At 42.3% G+C, this 20,544-nt stretch overlaps 1 protein-coding gene across 1 annotated transcript in view; it reads left to right on the top strand.

Annotated features, from left to right (window-relative positions):
• The window catches only part of MPDZ (multiple PDZ domain crumbs cell polarity complex component), a 128,644-nt gene that overhangs the window by 11,628 nt on the left and 96,472 nt on the right, over window positions 1-20,544 (top strand). The window contains exons 4-9 of the mRNA XM_075209684.1: window positions 590-811; window positions 6,048-6,187; window positions 6,524-6,737; window positions 13,566-13,694; window positions 13,805-14,005; window positions 20,033-20,147. Of these exons, the coding sequence (XP_075065785.1) occupies window positions 590-811; window positions 6,048-6,187; window positions 6,524-6,737; window positions 13,566-13,694; window positions 13,805-14,005; window positions 20,033-20,147 (1,021 nt within the window). The remainder of the gene's footprint in view (window positions 1-589; window positions 812-6,047; window positions 6,188-6,523; window positions 6,738-13,565; window positions 13,695-13,804; window positions 14,006-20,032; window positions 20,148-20,544) is intronic.

Here is a 20,544-nt window from a genome sequence, read left to right as displayed (position 1 = left end):
AATCTCTCAGTAACATTTTTCCTTTCTTGAACACATAATTGAGATATTGATATTTTTGATGAATCATTTCTGGTATCAAAGAAATATTCAAGTAGCTATAAAATGATAGTAAAAAAATTGCACAGGAAGAGGTTCCGTTCAGATGACACTTGTTTGGACTGTGAGTTACTGCCTGCATGGAAACAATCATTGACTCCAGCATCCATTTGAATTTCTTTCTCATCCTCGTGTAACTGAAGGTGCTTAATACAGCGAATATTAAGGTAATGGTGGTAGCTCAAGAGCAGGGACCCCTTCTGTGGTGTAAGCCCTGTGGTGGTGGTAGTGTGGGAAGGACATGGAGGGTAGTTTCAGATAGCTGGGGATTCCAGGAAAGGACCCACTTATGTGTGATATTAATGGGGCTGGGGTCTGTTCATTTACAAAAGCGACAGCCCCTTCAATATCTTTTTTTATGTTATTAAAATCATTGGTTAGTAAATTTATCACACAGTATGTATTAATATTTTATCTACATATACCTTCATAAAATATTGAAATTGCCAATAAAATTAAGTAATACTTTTGGGTTTTTTTTGTTTAATTTCAGACAAATGTGACAAATGCTGGATCATCTGTAACAGAGTTTGCACAGATTTCTCCATATTGTTCAAGCTCTATTTCAACAGTACAAAATGACTCCTATGCATTGGCCCAGCAGAATGGTAGTCCGTTTAGCTCTGAAGAAACAGTCATACAGCCTATCTTTCCACAGATCAATGGGCAAACTGCAAATGAGGATTTTGACCAAATCATCAAACAGATGGCTCAAGTATGTATTTTGAAAATAATCTGGAAGGCATTCTGTTGTTCTTCTAATGGAAAACTTTATTGTACTTTATGGATCAACCTTTAGGATGGCCTGTCAAAGTGCCGTATTGTGCTGCAAGTCTTAGCGAGTATGTACAGTCCTCTACAATAGAACTAAATAGGACATGCTGTTCGGCACTATTGAAGAGGATTGGACAGATTCTGTTATACTACTCTGAGCTGTAGCATGATATGGTTCATTAGAGTTTCTAGGGGAGTGATCCCTATCTATTTCCTACATGTGGAGGAAGGAAAAATGGGAAGAGGTTATTGAAAAGTGGAATTTACGATTTGTTAAATTGGTAACTGTCCATGTGTACTGTGCATTGTTCACCCCCCCCCCCCCCCAAAAAAAAAAACAAAAAAATACAAAAAAATGTGTTATCTAGGAGACCTTGCTTTTCAGTCATTCTGGAAACATTCTGGTCCCTTACCTAATATGAAACTCTCTGTGTTATGGAGCTTAATTACATGCCTTAGAAATGTCTCTATCAATTTTTATTCCCAAGATTTTTAAGGTGCCAGTAGGATGCTTTGCCCATATAATTGAGTGACACATTGTACCTTAAATCAACAATCTGTAGGAAGCAATATTTTAAAGTATAATCAAAATTGATTGTTCAATATTTGCCACAGTGAATGATACCGATTTGGTATTTTTAATGCTCAGAATTTAGAAAGTAGCCTGAAGAGAAAAATAAAATAAAATAGTTTAATTCCATGTTAAAAAAAGAAATCAAACTGGAACTAACATGTTAGTACAGTAACCACACTACCCGTATAGCAGGTCCATTGTCCAGGTCCCATGGCATGAGATACTGATCCCTCAGCACCTGATGAATAAGTTAGTGTTTGAAATACAAGCTTTTTGACACCTCTTGTGACAAAATAAAATGTAGTTGCGGTTATTAAAAACATTCAAAGCTTATTTTTTATTTTCCCTTTGTACTTATAAAATAGTAAGAAATGAGTGTATATGAATTGTCCTGTTGGCAAAATTTTCTAGCTTCTATAAAGGTGTTAAAAAGAGTTAAACTGCTGTACTGTCACATATGTCCATTTTATTTAAGTGTAATGCTTTTTTCAGCAGCATGGTTTTTTTTTGCTGTAATTGAGTATGTGGCAAGGTTGAAATGGAAACTCCTATACTTGACAACTTGTGGTTGAGTGCCGCAGAGTTATTTATTTGAAAATTAGAAAGCATTCCATATTTTTGGAACTCGGCTGCCAGATATGAGATTGAGACTATGGAGTTGGTGATGACTGTCAGTAGGTCATCAGCAAAGAGTGCTAGCTTGTGCTCAGTCACAACAACCCGTGTACCAAAAATGTCAGGATTTGCCCGAATAAATCTGATTAGGGCTTCCATGCAAAGATTAAAAATAAGTGGCAATAGTGAGCATCCATGTCTAGTGCCATTTGTGATTTCTACCATTCTGAAAGAGCACCAATTCATTTTAATCCTGTGTGTGGCATTTGGTTGTAGATAAATATGAAACTAGATTTATTAGGTCATTGACCTTTGTACTGCCATGTGCCCCCCGGCCAGACACAAATCCAGCCTGGTCCGTGGCCACGAGTTTTGACAACACAAATTTCAGCCAGTTTGCAATGAGTTGCACAAAAAAGTTTCACAGCTACGTTAAGTAATGATATTGGCCTGTAACTGTAACCTCAAGATAAAAGCTAATGTTTCTTTGTCTTCCTGAGCGGGGGTATCTCGGGCCATATTGTATAGCTTTGAGTAGTATATGTAAAAAGCTGCTGTTGTGTCTATATTTGTCTGGCAATCTTTCCCACTACTATCCTTGATGACTTGTATATATACGTAGTAGCTCTATATGTACACAGTATCCTCACCAACCATCTACTTTGTTTATTCCCCCATATAAAGAAATAGTTTCAGGATTTACAATATTCTTAATCTTGTCGGACATTAATTTGTTCATGCTGTCCTCATCTCTTTTAGTTGTGTTAGGGTTTCTCTGGACAGGGAGAATATATATCTCATCTCCAAGGTCTTTTATTTCTTTTTCATGAAGGAGTCTAATTGTATAAGTTTTCCTCGGATGACAGACTTTTGAACCTCCCACATGGACACCCTAGAGACCTCTCATTGGTCAGTGTGTTCATTGTAATCTTTGATAGCTAATTTCAGCTTTACACTAGGGGTCCTTAATGAGAATCTTATTAATCCGTCATGACCAATGCTTCATGTGGGGAGTTAGCCTTAGTGTTAAGAATTCTGGGGTGTGGTAAGACGAATTTACCTGACTTATTTTGAAATCATGAAGCATGTGTAGGTGCCTATGGGTCAAGAGTAAATCATTTTGGAGTAGACCCCGTGTGGTTTTGAGAAGAAGGTATGATAACATTCAATAGGTTGATGTTCAAGTAGGGTTTATTTTTTCTATACAATTATCCCTGGTATCTTGTCGCACCATTGGGAGCATCAAGCTCGGGATGCAATATCCAGTTGAAGTTTCCTCCATCTCCTAAAATGCTGGTTTTCATCAAGGTAATCCAACACGTTCTCACTGTTCCTGATGTGTGCATAGTGATTTACAAAAATTAAGATTTGGTTGTACACTTTGAATTTCATTAAAATATGTGTCCCCTCATATGATCAAATTTTATCTATGAAAGATAAACACCTGGAGAAGAGTTTGATCACCAGTGTTTTTCCCTTTATTGTTGTTGCTAAAGTAGGTGTATGGAAAGTTATTACTACAAAAGATGGGGCCGTTACCTGTTTAAAGTGTGTCTCCTGGAAGAAAGCAATATTGACTCTATCTGCTTGGAGATTTTATAAAGTTTACAATCTTTTCTCTGGGATATGTAGCCCATAAGCTTTGATGGCAACCATTTTTAATTTGGTAGCCTAAGTTGTCTTTCTACCAATACCAACACATACTCTCTGCTGTGTCTGGATTTGGAGAGAGTCAGATATACTGGGTGCTGAAAAGCTTCTAATGGCTCTAGGCTGCAAGTAGCTTGAAGCGGCCGTCTCTCTTTCAGTCCAAGTCAGGAAATGGCTTCCAAGTGGAGGACTTGGCTTGTAGACTCCTATATTTGGCAGTGATGGTTAGCTGGGAGCCAAATCTCCCTCTACTGGTCGCCTTGAGCTGGGCCGAGACTGGTGTTAGTCGCGGTCTTTGCGACTTTCACCAGTCTATTACATTCCCTGTAAAACACTGTGTAATATGTTGGTACTATAAATAAAAAAAATGATAATTTCAGTGATATGGATTTGGGGGCACTTGTACTTTATACACTTTATTAGGGGTTTTTATAGCAGTGGGTGTTCAGCCAGTGGCACTCAGCTATTGATTCTGTCAAACCAAATATGATAATTGCAATGGGTCTATTAAAAAATAAATCTTTCTTACCACAGAGCTTATTATCTTCCCTCCTGCCAGAGTCACAACCTCCCCTCAAATCTCCCTCACTGTTAATAACACCATGATTTCCTCAGTTTCCCAAACCCGCAGCCTTGATGTCACAACTGACTCCACCCTATGCTTTATTCCTCACATCCCGACTCTCTCCCAGTCCTGTTGATTCCACATTAAAAACATTGTCAGAATACACCCTTTTCTTACTCAACATGCTACCAAAACTCTTATCCATTCTCTCATCTTGATTACAGCAACCTCCTACTATCTGGCATTCCCGACACCCATATATCCACACTTCAATCAATCCTAAATGTTGCTGCAAGACTGATCTTCCTTTCTCACCACTCCACATCTGTTGCACCACTTTGCAAATGCCAACACTGGCTCCCTGTGTCCTTCAGAATCCAATTCACATAACTCACCCTTACCTACAAAGCACTCAACAACAACACCCCTTCATACATTTTTTTTTTTTCTTTTGTGAATAAAGTATTTTTATTGAGATTTTTTAGCTACAACATGCAATTAGCATATTTAAAATCTAATCTAACTAACATCTATCTCTGCCTATGTCGCTATAAACATTTTACATTTGATATCTAGTGAACTTTTAGGGTGATGATATCATCATAGCATTTTCACTATACTCCCCTTCATACATTTCAAATCTCATATTAAAATACCCTCCCTCCCGCCCTCTTAGGGGTCCTTAATGAGAATCTTATTAATCTGTCATGATCAATGCTTCATTTGGATACCTCTGACCTGTGCCTTGTCTCATCTCTGGTAACCACCTCTCAATTGCGCCTGCAAGACGTCTCCCGTGCTACTCCCCACTTATGGAATTCCCTACGACGCCCAATCAGGCCTTCCCACAGCCTTAAAATCTTTAGACGCTCCTAAAAACCCATCTCTTTTTTAAAGTTTACCTTATCTCTGATGATACTATTCACACTAATACACCCTCACAGCTGTCCTAATCTCCACTTTAAGCCACACTCCCTCCTCTTGTTTCAGCTGTGCCCTCTTCCACTTAGAATGTAAGCTCTCTAATAAGCAGGGTCCTTCATACCCTTTGTTTTCATGTTCTTCATTTTTTTGTTTGCCTTGTTTTATGTATGTCCTTGTTTTAAGTATGTCCTGTTTTCCTTACTGTATGGCGCTGTGGAGCAATGTGGCGCCTTACAAATCTTTGATAATAACATTGTGTTTCTATAACAGATAGGGTCTCCTCTTAATAACCTATTTGAACAAATAGTTCTTTGTTTTATTTGAATTATACCAATAAAAGTGAATAAGGCTTGTAAAAAATTGCATTGCACTTATTTATTTTCACACACCTACTGCATCGCCACAAATGCAGGAATATAAATTTAAGAAGTTGCAAAATTTACAGTGATTAGGAGAGATTCAGTTGCCGACGATGTGGCACGCAGACCTCACCGCAATGTCCAGCTGCACATGTTGTCGACAATTACGGTAGGAATCTTCGCTCATTTTTCTGCGCAGCTTTACAGGGTGCGAGAACAAAAATGAGCAGAGATTCTTGTCATAACATCCAGGTGTCACTGCAGATGTCCTGGAAACACCTTGTGCCGAATTTAATTTCCCCCATTGTCTGGTGTTTATGTATACAGTGGGGCATAGTTTCTTTGTCTGCTCTCTACTACAGCAAACTTACTGTGCTCTTTTTTGCAATTCAAAACATAAATTTACATATTTATAGTTTTATTGTGCTGCTTTTAGATGCATATTAAATAAAACTAGCATTTTGGCTGAAATGTTTTAATCTTGTGAAAGGGTCGGCAGATTGAAACACTGGATATGGTTAAACCTTCAAGTGGTGGCCTTGGTTTTAGTGTGGTGGGTCTGAAAAGTGAGAACCGTGGAGAACTTGGGATATTTGTTCAAGAGATACAGGACGGCAGCCTTGCTCATAGGTAAGATCTATTTTCATCCTATGGGTAATTGCCGCATTGTTGTGATTTATTCATAAACACCATATCCTTCTTTTACTTATTTTATAGAAGTGGTGCCTGTTCACAAATCTAGAGCCCGAGTAACTGAGAAGGAATGTAGGATTACAGTATGATTCACTATTTGCACAGAAATATTGCTTTTGACTTGTGATAATTCATTTGAATGAGCATAGGCGTGTAAATAATAATATACGGTTTGTTTTTAGTGGTATATCAAAGGTGTATGTGGATGTACTACTGGTAGCATAATGTAATCACAAGTAATCTCTATAACACATTAACTTTATTTTATTATAGGGATGGAAGGTTGAAGGAAGTAGACCAGATCCTGTCCATAAATGGCCAGCCTCTTGATCAGACAATTACACATCACCAAGCCATTGGCCTTCTGCAGAGCGCAAAAGATCATGTTCAGCTTGTGGTTGCAAGAGGACCATTACCTCAGCTAATTAGCCCTGTTGTATCCCGCTCACCATCTGATGCCAGCACATTGTCTGCACTTTCTAGCCCTGTAAATATTGCATTTCATTGGAATTATATGACCACTTTAATTTCTCTTTACAGACAAGTATCCTTACCTGTCAATTATCATCTAAATCTGTCTGGGTGTCTTGCAAAAAAAAATTCTAGGAGATACATAGTTCTCCTTACTGTGTTTGAGCGATTTTGTCTGCAGTCCCCACACCAGCGCATTAATAATTTCCCTTAACCTTACATTAAAGCTTTCATACATAGGCTGTCATTTCTTATAATTAACAAGAAGACTTTGCAGACAGCCTACAAATGCTAACCGTTCTTTTAGTAAACTGAGATATCCAGATACTAATAAACCAACCCAGAGATCTAACCAAGGCCAGCCAGCCAATTTCAGGTTATTAATAATTATATTTATTTAGTTCTATATAGCGCCAGCATATTCTACAACTCTTTACAATTCAGATTCCACACATAGAATGAGGGGCAGCTAATGATGTTTCCTCAAGTAGTTATTGGCAAGAAGCCGATCTCTGATCCAGAAATGGATAGGCAGGTAAACAAAAAGAAAAGTTAATGCATCCTTAATACCTTTTCTTCCACATCCAATTGAGGGACACCAGGGCCTTTGGGGTATAGTGTAGTGGAATAGGACGTTGGGCACTTTATGAAGTTGTTAGTTAGCCCTTGCTCCTCCCCTGCTATACCCCCCTTCCTGTTTAGGCTTCAGTTTAGTTTAGTGTCCTGGATGTATATGATGTGTGGGTCTGCTTTACAGCCCCTGCTTGTTAAGTTTTGGTTTAATTCATTTACTTGCTGGTTGCTGTACTGCTGCCTGAGCCCCATTGGCATCAGTGGAGCCATGTCCACAGCTTCAAACTAGCAATAGAGGGCAGCTTGTGGTACGGAGGTCACAGAAGCTGATTTTGGAGCGTATTGCACGGACGGCTGTGTGCTGTTTGGCACAGGGGACTGGAGGTGCCGTGCAGGTACCTTCACTGCCACCCTCCCATTGCTGGATACCTCCTGGAAGTCGACCGCAGTCGCCACTGGCTGTGCCTGGCATCCCTAGCAGCGGCTGCACAGGAGCAGCTACTGTTTCACTGTGTAAATGGAGGGATGACAGCGGGTAAGTGAAACCCTTTCCCAGCACAGTGTTGGGGAAGGGTAGAAGACACAGTGGGCCACCTGGGTGGTTGTCTCTTAGCTAGAGGCAGCCATTAGTTTACTTAGGGGAATGCTAATCCAGTGCTGGGCCATGGGAGGAGGTTTTCTTCCCTCTCCCTGCACTTCCTCCCTGGTGGTCTCTCACTCCTTGTGTGCAGACACCAACATAGGCAGCAGTTTTCCAGGTCCAGATCACCAACTCTGTCCTTTCTCTTGTAACAAGTTATGGGGTGTTTTTTTCTGGGTGGTTTGTCGCTCAGACTGTTGGGGCTTTTTGGTTGCATAGCGGGTTCACTTTCTGTGCTTTGATTGTGTGCTGATTGTCTTTTTCAGTGTGTTTTTTTTTTTTCCATCTGTGTGTAACATTTCAGATAGGGGGAGATCCTTGAGGGCTATGGCTGGGGTAACTTCTATGATGAAGCTCACCTGTGGTGTATGTAACGCTAAGTTGTCTTTGGGATGGTCAAGCACCGATACTTTGTGTGTAGCCTACCAGTCTAGGGATCACATGCCATGTGCGCCAGGGAGTTCTGGTTTCCGAAAACTCGGCAGAGCCATCCTGGGATCTGTCACTGGCCAACACTGTGTCTGAGCTTACTCAATTGGTGCGGTCTCGCACATTGAGTGGTCCTTCGCCTCTGTAGAGAGTATTATTATTTATTTATAAGGCGCCACAGATTTCGTAGCGCCGGATACAGAGGCAGGTAAGAAATAGATGAGGTGATACTCCTAAATAGCACAGATTAGTGTGAGTAATGCTATGGGGCCTCACATGTGCAGCAAAATACATGACAGGATGTACAGTGGAGTCAGGGACAAAAGGTAGAGAGAACCCTTTCCGCGAGAGTTTATGTTCTAGAGGGAGGAGTGGTGAGAGACAATAGGACCAACTGGAAGAAAAAGGGGATGGCAGGCGAAGAAAGGAGATGATGGATAGAATGGTTAGGAGGTGACAGAATAGGCAAGCTTAAAAAGGTGTGTTTTGAGTGAGCCTTTGAAGGACTGAAGATTGGGGGAGAGTCGAGTGAGACAAAGTAGGAAGTTCCAAAGAATGGGGGCAGCACAGCAGAAATCTTGGTGGCAAGCATGGGAGGAGGTAATTAGATGTGAATTGAGACAAAGGTCAGAGGCAGTGCGGAGTGGCCGGGTAGGTATGCACATCGAGACAAGGTTAGAAATGTAAGGGCTTTGTAAGAGAAGGTAAGGAGCTTGAACTGAATTCTGCAATAGCGGAAGAGGTGTAGCAGGAGTGGAAAATGAGCCTAGCTGCAACATTCTGTGTGGATTGAAGGTCAGAAATGTGAGAGTCAGGAAGGCCAGTGAGAAGGCGGTTGCAATACCTGAGACGAAAAATGATGAGTGAATGGGCCAGGATTTTGGTTGCCTCCAGAGAGAGGAAGGGACAGATTTTTGTGATGTTACGAAGAAGGAAGTGGCAGGATTTGGTGAGGGAATGGATATGTGGGGTAAAGCTGAGGGCTGAGTTAAGGGTGACTCCAAGGCAGCGGGCTTGGGTGACAGGAGAGAGAGTGATGTTGTCAACCAAGAGGGAGATATTGGTGGAAGGGATAGCAACATTGGCAGGAGGAAAGATGATGAGCTCAGATTTGGAGATGTTGAGTTTCAGGAAGCACTGTGACATCCAGGTAGTTACAGCAGAGAGACAGCTATATACCTGGATTTGAAAGGCAGGAGAGAGCAAGATCAGGGGAGGAAATATAGATTTGCGTATCATCAGCATAGAGGTGGTATTGGAGGCCAAATGATTGAATGAGTTCACCGACAGCTGGTGTAGAAAGAGAAGAGCAGAAGGCCAAGGCCAGAGCCTTGTAAGACTCCAATAGAAAGGTGAAGGGGGGGGGGGGGGGGGGAGAGACGGAAGCAGACACGCTAATTGAGCAGCCAGAGAGGTAGAAGGCAAACCAAGAGAGAGCTGTTTCACAAAGACTTAGATAGTGAAGGTTGGTGAGGAGACGGTGTCAAAAGCAGCAGAGGGGTCGAGGAGTGGGAAAAAGCAAAAGTGGCCTTTGGACTTAACTGAAAGGGAGTCGTTCATTACATTAGTGAGGGCAGTTCAGTTGAGTGAAAGGGATGGAAGCCAGACTGGAGAGGGTCAAGAAGAGAGTGGCAAGAGAGAGTCGATCAAACAATTGAAGACTAGTCATTTGAGAATTTTAGAAGCAAAGGGAATCAGAGATATGTGGCGATAGTTGGAGAGAGGATGGGTCAAGGGAATTTTTCTTGAGAATAGGAGAGATGAGAGCGTGCTTAGTAGCCGAAGGGAAGATATCGGTGGAGAAAGAGAGGTTAAAGAGGTGAGCACGGTGAAAACATGCAGTGGGAGAGAGGGAGCGAAGGAACTTGGAGGAGAGAGGATCGAGAGGACAGGTTTTAGAAGAAGAGGAGAGAATAGAGAGTATCTCCAGCACATTTACAGGAGGGTAGGAGCCAAGAGTCGCAGAGTGAGAGATAGGAAAGGTGGAGGGAGGCAAATCTAATTAGAACAGATATCATTTTGGAGAGAGTCAATTTAGTCTTGGAAGTAGGTGGCAAAGTCAAAAGCAGTGATGGACGAGGGGGGAAGAGGTGGGGGAGGAGGATACAGTAGAGAATTAACGGTAGCAAAGAGGCGTTGGGGTTTATTAGACAGGGAGGAGTTGAGGGATGTGAAATAGGTTTGTTTGGCAAGAGAGAGGACAGAATAGTAGGAGGAAAGGATGAATTTATCATGGGTGAAGTTAGCAATTGAACGAGATTTCCTCCATTTATTGTTCAGAGAAGAGAGGTAAATAGCAAGAGTGCCAGGGTTGGGGTTTAGTTTGGTGGGGACGAAGTGGGGTGGCGTTGGCTGCAGTATCAAGGGCAACAGAGAGTATGGAGTTGTAAAGAGAGACAGCAGGGTTGGGATATAATAGGGAACAAATTGGAGTGAGTAAAGGTACAAATGAGGACACAGATGATTGGGTCAATGCTGTTGATGGGACGCACCTCTGGGTGGCAGAGGAGGGCTAGGGGGTAAGGTGAAGGTAAAGGAAAGGCGATTGTGGTCAGAAAGGGGGAAGACAGCTGGAGATATCATAGAGATGGGAGAACACTAGGTCCAGGGAGTGATCACGGTGGATGGCGGAAGTTGTCCATTGGGAGAGGTCATAGGAGGAAGTGAGAGTTAGGAGTTTAGAGGCAGCAGCAGTAATCGGAACGTCGGTAGGGATGTTAAACTCCCCAATAGTAATAGTGGGAAGATCAGAGGAGAGAAAGTGGGAAAGCCAGGCTGCAAAGTTATCAAGAAATTGGGAGAAAGGGCCAGGGGGGCGATAGAAAACAGCAACACGAAGGTGAAGAGGAGAGAAGAGGCGGCTGGAGTGAACTTCAAATGTGTAGGAGAGGGAGGGTTCAGGGGGAATAACAGTGAAGGTGTAGCCAGGGGACAGTAGAACACCTGCATCACCTCCTTGGTGGTCCGCAGGACGGGGAGTGTGGGAGAAGGGCAGACCCCCGTGGGAGGGTGTAGCAGAGTAGGGCGGATTCTGTTCCTGGTTTGCTGAGACAGGGTCCGTTTGGACTTGTGGCCACGGATTCTCCAGAACAAACCTGGGTACGTGGTCTTGCAACCTCGTTACAGAGTTTGGTTTCCATTTGCCTCCTCATTATAGAGGGTGCTGCAATCTGCTACACCATTCTTCTCCCATAAGCGCAGGCGGGTGTCGGCGCCCTGCGGGAAAATGAGTCAGATTCTGACTGTTCTTCCCGGAAGGAGAGCGAGGTGGTGGATTCTGATGCAGTGAACTCTTTTTTGAAGGAATTTCCTTCTAACCATCAGGAGGTGGAAGACTTGATACGGGCTGTGCGCCCTGTGCTAGAGATTCCTGAGATTGCTAAGCCTTCTCTCTTTGCAAGGCGGTCAAAGACTTCTTTGTTTCTTCCCTCTTCTTTCCAGTTGGGGGAGCCTTTGTCTTTATCGGACCGTAAGTTCCAGGTGTCCTATCAGCTTCAGTCTTGTTATCCATTCTCCCCCAATGTTCTCATAAAACGGGAGGCGCCTCCACATATGGATGTTCCATTTGCTAGGTAGATTAAGGTCACTACTATCCCAATTCCCAACGCAGCCTCTTAAAGACGGCGCACACTGTAAGGTCTTCAAACTAAACCTTCATTCCTCTGTAAGGTGGTGTCAAGATTCCACATAAATCAGGACTTTGTTATCCCTACCTTGACCAGTCTTCAGTACGAAATTTGTCTTCTTTCTCTAGATATAGTCCATGCTTTGTGTACATATGTGCATAGGACTCAAGATGTGTGCAAGACAGAGGATCTTTTGGTCCTCTGTGATACACACAAGAGAGGCTGGCCAGTGTCTAAGGTGACTATTTCTTGGTGGATTATGGCCACTTAGTCCTCCATTCACAAGTTTACTTGGTTTTACAAGTTTTATGTGTTTGCATCAGGGGATACAAGTTTTGGGAGATAGGTGCTTTGTGCCATTTCTTCTGGGCATTCCCACACGTGATGTAGGCTTTGGGATGTCTCTGGTGTCCTCCAGTTGGATGTGGAAGAAAGTTGGATTTTATACTTATGTAAAATCCATTTCTCCTAGCCCATTGGGGGACACCAGGCACCTAACTCTGGTTTCTCTTTATATTTGTCATGTGTCTTTTTTTTTGTTCAAAAGAATGTTATTAATTTCCTCTTTCTCTGTTGTTGTTCTCTCTATTGTCTCCTTTACTGTGATGCTTGGTTAAACATAAACTGAATCCTAAACGGGAAGGGTGGTATAGAGGGGGAGGAGTTAGGGCTAACTAACAACTTCTTAAAGTGCCGAACGCCCTATTCCACTACACTATACCCTGGTGTCCTGTAATGGACTAGAAGAAACCGATTTTATGCAAATATAAAAATCCTTTTCTTTTTGTTTTCTTTAAGCATTTAAGCCGAGTTTTTATTCGCGAGGTGTATCTGAACCGTCTGCGAAGACAGTTCCATAATTGTCGGCAATGTATGCAGTGCAGGTGCCACATCACCGGCAATCAAATGTCCCCCATAGAATTTTTGAAAATCATATTACTGTAGGCTATGTCCCTCTGGTTTCAAACATTTAATATTCCAAAGGTTCCCTGTGGTGTCCTTTACAATTCACTTTGACATGAATTCTAATAAGACATTTTTTCATATGAACTTTCCTATCTCAAATGTCTTTTTAATTTAGAAATGTTTTTGAATGTATGAGCGGTATTAATATAGTAGTATACCATAGTAGCATAAAATATCTACACAAGAATCCCTATTCTTCTAATAAATCACATAGCAGACAAGTCCTCAATTATGAGGCTTATTGAGGGTCTATTGCTCAGCAGCCAGGATGCATATAATGACAAATAACTTAAATTATGTTATAGTATGCCAGTTTTCACATAAGCAATTTTCACTTGTGTTTTAGTATTAGCTTTCTATGAAATTATCTAGTTATTTAAATCACGTTTCATAGGATAGGTCTGGTTGACTAGTCGCTATGTTCTAGCATTGGCTCCATAAAATCACTAAAAACAAATTTATTTTGATTAAACTTCACTAAGTGAAATCAGTAATATATCAACTCAAACAATTTTTTTACGACAGCAGCAAAATGTACTTTTTTTGGTCTGTCAGTCAGTATTTCAGTATTTCTGCAAACCACATTTTTTTTTATTACATATGCCATCAGATGCACTGGCAACATGTGGAGACAATTGAACTGGTAAATGATGGCTCAGGTCTTGGTTTTGGAATCGTTGGAGGTAAATCAACTGGAGTTATAGTCAAGACAATTCTACCAGGAGGGGTAGCTGACCAGGTTGGTTATAAATCTTTTTTTTGTTTATTTATTTGTATGTTTATTTACCTGTGATTTGAGTGCACCAACCATACCAAATGAATGTGTTCATTTGTGCATTTATTTATCAGCATGGCAGACTGTCCAGTGGAGATCACATATTAAAGATAGGTGACACGGACCTTGCTGGAATGAGCAGTGAACAAGTTGCCCAGGTTTTAAGGCAATGTGGTAACAGAGTAAAGCTGGTTATTGCCAGAGGACCAGTGGGGGAGCCAACTACATCAATCTCTGCCGCTGTTCAGACGCCTGCATCGCTTCCTGAATTGCAGGTAAGTAGAAATGAATACAAATTAAATTTTTTGTGGCCATAGAACCCTAATGCAAACAAATGTTGCCTCTGTTCAACTAGGACAACAGCCAGTCAGGCAAGTGGCTAACATAATGACACTGCTGAGCAGATCATTGAGAAGTTCTGAGAGGGCTTACATTAAATGGATGGGCACAAATAGAGGTTTCTCTTACGTGCCATTGGGGGACACTGCAAGACATTGGGGTATAGTAGGTGGGACTAGGAGTTTAGGCACTTATTAAACTTGTTTGTTCCCCTGATGGATGGACACAAATAGAGGTATTCTCCTGTTGACACACTAGACATTGGGTTTTATCCTATTCTGCAAGGTTTGCATGAAATTAAACATGATGGTGAGAGCCTGAGTCATTCCACCCAACCCCATTTTTTAGTTTATAAGATTAGATTATTAATATACAGTTGGGCCTTAACTTAATGAGGCTGAAATATAAGTCACTTGCAGTTGGACTAGTTGGGATTGGAGCTTTAAAGAAGAAAAAGCAATTGTTTCTCTTACGTGCCATTGGGGGACCCTGCGATACATTGGGGTATAGTAGGTCAAATTGGAGCTAGGGCACTTTAAATCTTAAACTGAAAGTCTGCTGGAATGTACCAGATGTAATTATTATTTATATTGTTAACAAGCTGGTATTGAAAACACTAAGCTGTTGGACACATTGGCAAACAACACTGCTGCTGATATACTTCTCAGAGAAAAAATACTTACAGTCTTCGTGACAGAGTGGGGTGTAAGGTGTATTTTCCTTAGGAAGACCACATGTTTCTTGCACTTGTGGTGTTTCGCTCATGCTATGCTCCCACATCTGATGTTGTTGCTCACAGGATGAACTATACCGTTATACTTAATTTTTGCTTCACACTGTCTGACTGTGTTTAGATTTGAGTAGTGTGGGTGTGACGTTATACACAGTGACCAGACTGTCTGTTTTACCATATAACCTCGGGATTACACTGAAATCTTGTACTTTTTATCCTAGTTTATTGGTAGGGTTTTTCAACTAAGTGTTTGATACCTGCATCATTACTGACAAAGGGACTTCCAAGCCTACATAGGGGCTACTGCAAGGCCTGCACAGCTCTCTCCGAGTGCTGTGTGTTATTCTCATTTATCTTTTGGGCAGTCTGACACAGGATACCCTGGTGTAGAATGTGAGAAGTTCCGCAATGAGAGCTTTCTGAGACTCCCATCAGGGGCTATGAAGGAACCGGCTTGCACTAAGTCATTGACGACATTCAGAGCCGATCTCACTCGGGGGTGCATTCTCAGACACAGGTAGGTATACCTTTCTTCTTCGCAAATTCAACAAACACACCTGCTTCACAGCTAGTGATATCTGCCGGTGTGACTTTCCAGCCAGAGGTGAGTTAGCTATGGGTCTGTCTAAGGATGCTTCCTCAAGGAATGTCTCATTAGCTCTCCCTAAAGGAATACTGGCAGGCACTGTATTTCTGGACCTATGCAAGCCTTGTTCTAACTCTGCTCTTCTTCCAAGGAGGATGGGGAGTTGATTCACAAGTCTAGGGTAGGAGATTCTTCCAGGATACACAATGTGTTTGGCTGGGTCTTGTGGTTACAGATTCTGATAATTTACTCTTTTTATGAGACAGAATTAACAGATGTACTGTTTACACCATCTCCTAAGACTAAGCTGTCCGTTCCAATTGCCAGGTAAACTTTAATTTTCTTTTTCCCCTTATCTTCAGAAGATTCTAATAATGACAATCTCCTCCCAGGGTAGCTCCTCCTGTTGCCCGCCTCACTAGCCAGGGGAGGATCTAGAAAACTACTGTACCCGGGGCGACTTAGGGGGGAGGGATTTAGGCCCCGCCCCTTCCTAACATCTTAGGCTGCCGACGGCTGCACACTATGTGCAGGTCCGTCCAGCCGTGACAGGCAGGGACAGTGTGCTGCCCGGCTGCTCTGATTGTGTTTTAAACACAGTCAGAGCAGCCGGGCAGCACACTGTCCCTGCATGTCACGGCTGGACGGACCTGCACATACTGTGCAGCCGTCGGCAGCAAGTGTCTGCTAGGGGGGGCGATCACCCCGATCGCCCCCCCCCTGGATCCGCCACTGTCACTAGATCCATTACAATACCGGGGAGCAGCACTCATTTTGGCAGCCAGGTTTTCCTTTCCTTTTTATGTTCCTGGACAGCAGATGCCGGTTCTAAGGGTTCTCTGAGGTTATACTGATTTCTGAGACCTATATACTGCCTTCTACTGTCCTATCTCACTGGGCTGAGTGTCTGGCCCCTCCCCCTGTGGGAGGAGTCAGCTGAATTGAGTGCATTTTCTGTACACTTTGCAACAAATCTTTTATATTCAGCTTTGCAATAATTCTCATTTACTGACAGTTGGGATAACTGCTGTATATTCCATGAGACACTACTGACACTGTACCTTCAGGAGACGAGAGCTCTTTTTGCGTGTCAGCGATGCAACACCCACTTGGCCCATGTTTCGTTCCTTCCGTTCTTTCAAGTGGATGAAGCTGCTAATGCTAGTACAATTAGTGTGCACTGACCTGGCAAAATGAGTTGTTCCTTGCCTCCCTGGACCTGGATGATGTCTTCCTCCACGTTATCATGATGGAAGGATTTCCGTGTCTACTTTTATTGCAGTACACAATGGACGCAGTGAGTGTCAGGTTTACCCTTTTTTGGCTTGCTTCCAGACCCATGGGTTTTTGCCAGACATCGGGCCATCATGACAGTTCTCTTTCGCTCTCAATGTATAAATATCATTCCGTTGGGACGATCATTGTTTCAGCCGATGCCATCCTATGCCTTTTCGACAGCGATTATTGGGATATGTCAAAGTCGTATAATTGGATGAACGAAAGTATATTGGTTTAATATTGGTTTGCCGTGCATATTGCGAAGCGTACGCCACGTGTTACGTGGCGTGGTGCGTTCGCACGGTAAAATACGCATGCACACACTCGCATTACAACAGTTAGTTATTTATATAATTTCATATTGGTTCTGTTACACTGTAATTCAGGAGCAGATAGTATTCGGTTTATTATTAGTCTATATATATATATATATATATAGTGATTATATGTACATTGTAGTGTTATTAAAGGTTTAGGTAATAGGAAAGGTGTCATGCCTGATATCATATTGAAGCCCTAATCATCAGCAGCTGTCCGGTGCGGTCGGCGAAGAGATCGCACATTGCATACTTTAGTTATTGATATTAGAGAGTAAACCTTTGTATGATACTGGCTATGAAAAGGAGCAGACCCCCTGGAGAGAAGACCCCCACCTTTGGATTCCTTAGATTGAATCAACCTATTACCTGTCTGGCCTAGACCCACCCAACGTCTGGACCTATAGAAACAATCTACGTCATCTCTATTGTTCACAATGAAACACTGACTGTATATATATTAGCTGCATCTCACTGGGGCCTCAGTCAACTCTGACACAATATTCTATACAGAATATTGTCCATCGGGTCCCGTGGGTGCGCAGCGAGCGCATGCGATTGCAGCGGTATGTATGTATTTATCTTTTGGTATTGGCTGTGCTGTACTGTACTTTATCATAATATAATAATGTATTGAATTGTTGACTATTTACATCTGCTAAAATAAATCACTTTGTGCTTTGGACACACATACAATTGATTGGGCAATGCTTATTTTAAAACGATAGAATTACTTTAATAGATATATGGCTGCTTTCTCTATCTTCCCCAATTTTTCTGGATCCCAGTACAGCGGTTGAGGTTCCTGGGATGGACTTTCAGCACTATGTCCTCTTATTGTTTCTCTTGGAGGGGCCCCATCATTTTCCTTCTGACCAGGGTCGAGCATATACTTGCCAGACGAGACGTGTGTCTTCTCTGGTACATGACTTTGCTAAGGTCTGGGTTCCAGCGGGTTCCTCTGGCACATATTATTCTGGTCTGCTTCAGCGGGTTTTTTTCTGGAAATATTCCAGAAAAGCAACTGGATACTGGATATGTTGTCTCTTTCCACCCTTCAGCTGGACAGGTAGATCCTTATTTTCCTTAGCCTCACGTTTGTTCCTTGCGTGGGGGTTGATAAATCCAGATCTGTCTCACAGCGGCATAGCTATGAGGGATCAGCTCATTTATAAAGGTCCTGGACAGTACGCCAGGTGCATGTCCAGGTGAGCTCGGCCTCATTTCTCCTAGGGCTGGAGTTCTGGGAGTTGGATGAGTGTCAGATTTGGCCACATCAGGTTCCCTCGTATTTTTGATCTCTTCACATAGAGGTGGTAGCTCAGCTGGTTCAGCGCTGGGGTCTTCTGGAGATATTCTCTTAGCTTGTGTTTGTTCTGTTTAGTTCCTCACATAATGTACTAAGGTCCATGGACCCCAGGACAGTACACACAGGTGTGTGGCGATCCGTTTTACGGTTTGCTGGGTGGGATCATATACCATATGATTCCCATGCTCCCATTGGTGTTACTGACACTTCTATGGTGGTTCCACTTTGGCTGCAATGGCCATGATTCTATGACTCTGTTCTCCTGGGGTTGGCCATCAGTCTGCCTTGCGGTTACTTCCTTGTCTTGGTACCGCCTGTTTTGTTGTCGGCTAGGCAACGGGACTCCTGATACCGTACTTCCACAGGCCAGGGGATTTCTTCCCATGAGCTTGTGCAGGTTGTGATTATGGGGTGGTTCCTTTCTTTCAGTATGATGTGCACAAACGTAGGTGGCTGGCACATGCGCACTCTCTTCTGGTTGGATACCTTCCAGGTTGACTGGCTTCCCTTGAAAGTGCCATTTGGATTTTCTTTTGCTTCACCCAGGGCAATTGGTGCTTCCTAGGTGGTGTGTTTTGTTGCTTTGACAAACTCGAATTTTCCAAGTCGCTGCGTGGTGGTTCATCCACACCCTTTCTGGTGAGTTGCCAGGTATTGCATTCCTGGATGTATACTCTGACAGGATGTATACTTTGGTCTAATATGCAGTGATTTCAGAGCAATACCTCCCTCGGGCAGCTTTGGTATATCCCCAATGTACCGCAGTGTCCCCCAATGACACATAAGAGAAAAGAGGATTTTTTACTCATTGTAAAATACATTATCTTAGTCCATTGGAGGACATTGCGCCCACTCCCTTTGCTCTGACTGCTGGTTGTGTATGTTCTATGTATGTGATTGTTACGCCTGCTTAGGCTCTCTCTTTCTCGCTTTGTTATAAAACTGAAGATGGCTCCCATTGAAGGGTCATAATAGGGAAGGAACTGTCCTTCAGTTTAAGATTTAAAATACCCTAATTCCAATTCCACCTACTATATACCCCAATGTATCACAGTATCTCCCATTGGATTCAGAGAAATGGATTTTATGGTGTGTAAAAAAATCTTCTTTTAAAGTAGAGATCTCCTCTGAAACCGCATATAGGTCGGGCAATTCAGACATGAATTGTAAGCTTCCTAGAGCATAGTAGAAATGTGATTAAACACCTCTCATTGTTATCAAACACCTCTGCATCTGCCCCACTTCACAGTGGGACAGATGCAGAGTGGAAAAATCACTCATGCATGCCAAGAAAATACCTGCATCTATGCAGACTTGCGAGATTCTGGTACTTAAGCCCGTCTGCACCTGGAGAGAGGACGGTGAAGTGAAGGATCGTGCAAACGACTGGCGAGAACAATAAAGGTGTGTTTATGCAAATGTGGCTCAAGCAGTCCTGCTGAAACATGCATATTATACCCCTGTTAGGCAAATGCTCTCTGATGACAAGAAATACCAGGTACATATGCTGCTGATAAAAAGACAGATGCATCTTGAGATGTGTGCTCATGACTGTTACCAAAATAATTAACAAATTAGTTTTCTGTCCGAATTCAGAAAACATTTGTGATTCCTGGTGCATATAATTGGATAGTGAGCTCTTTTAGGTGTACTCTTTCATATAATAATGGCTTTTGAGTTCTTACATTTTAATGTTTCTTAAGGTGTTTTTTATATTCGTATATATCTTTCTTTTCCAAGGCAAATGTTGTAATGACTAGAGATACAGATGGTGGAGCCTTTGATGTAAAGCTTGCAAAAAATGCTCAGGGTTTGGGAATAACTATTGCTGGCTATGTTGGTGATAAAAGTTCAGGTAAGCCTATTATAGTAAATTATTCTGCTACTTTTTCTTTTACTTGAAATCGTTTTTGATTGGTTCTACTGCCTCCTGTAATGATATCCTTTGGCTAGGTGCACATTCGCATAATTGATCTCTATGGAGAGTTACAAGAACAGAGCCTATGGATGACTTACCTAAACAGATGATGGAGCAGGGAATGGAGAAAGTAAAACAAGTCCTGTTTCTTCCGTTACTGTTCCATCATCCACTTCTCGAAGTAAATTGCACTCAATATTCCTGTGTCTCTCTATAGAGCTCAGTTTTTTCAGTGTCCGAATCTGTTAACCCTTAATATTTCTGTCAAAAACATAAAGGATATGAGAGTGCTTAAAAGACGATCCTCGGCCCAACTCTTATTTTTGTTTATTTT

Source organism: Mixophyes fleayi, chromosome 1, assembly GCF_038048845.1.
Source record: "Mixophyes fleayi isolate aMixFle1 chromosome 1, aMixFle1.hap1, whole genome shotgun sequence".
Lineage (NCBI taxonomy): Eukaryota > Metazoa > Chordata > Amphibia > Anura > Limnodynastidae > Mixophyes > Mixophyes fleayi.
Note: the sequence above shows the minus strand (reverse complement) of the source record. Positions and strands in the feature narration are given on the sequence as shown.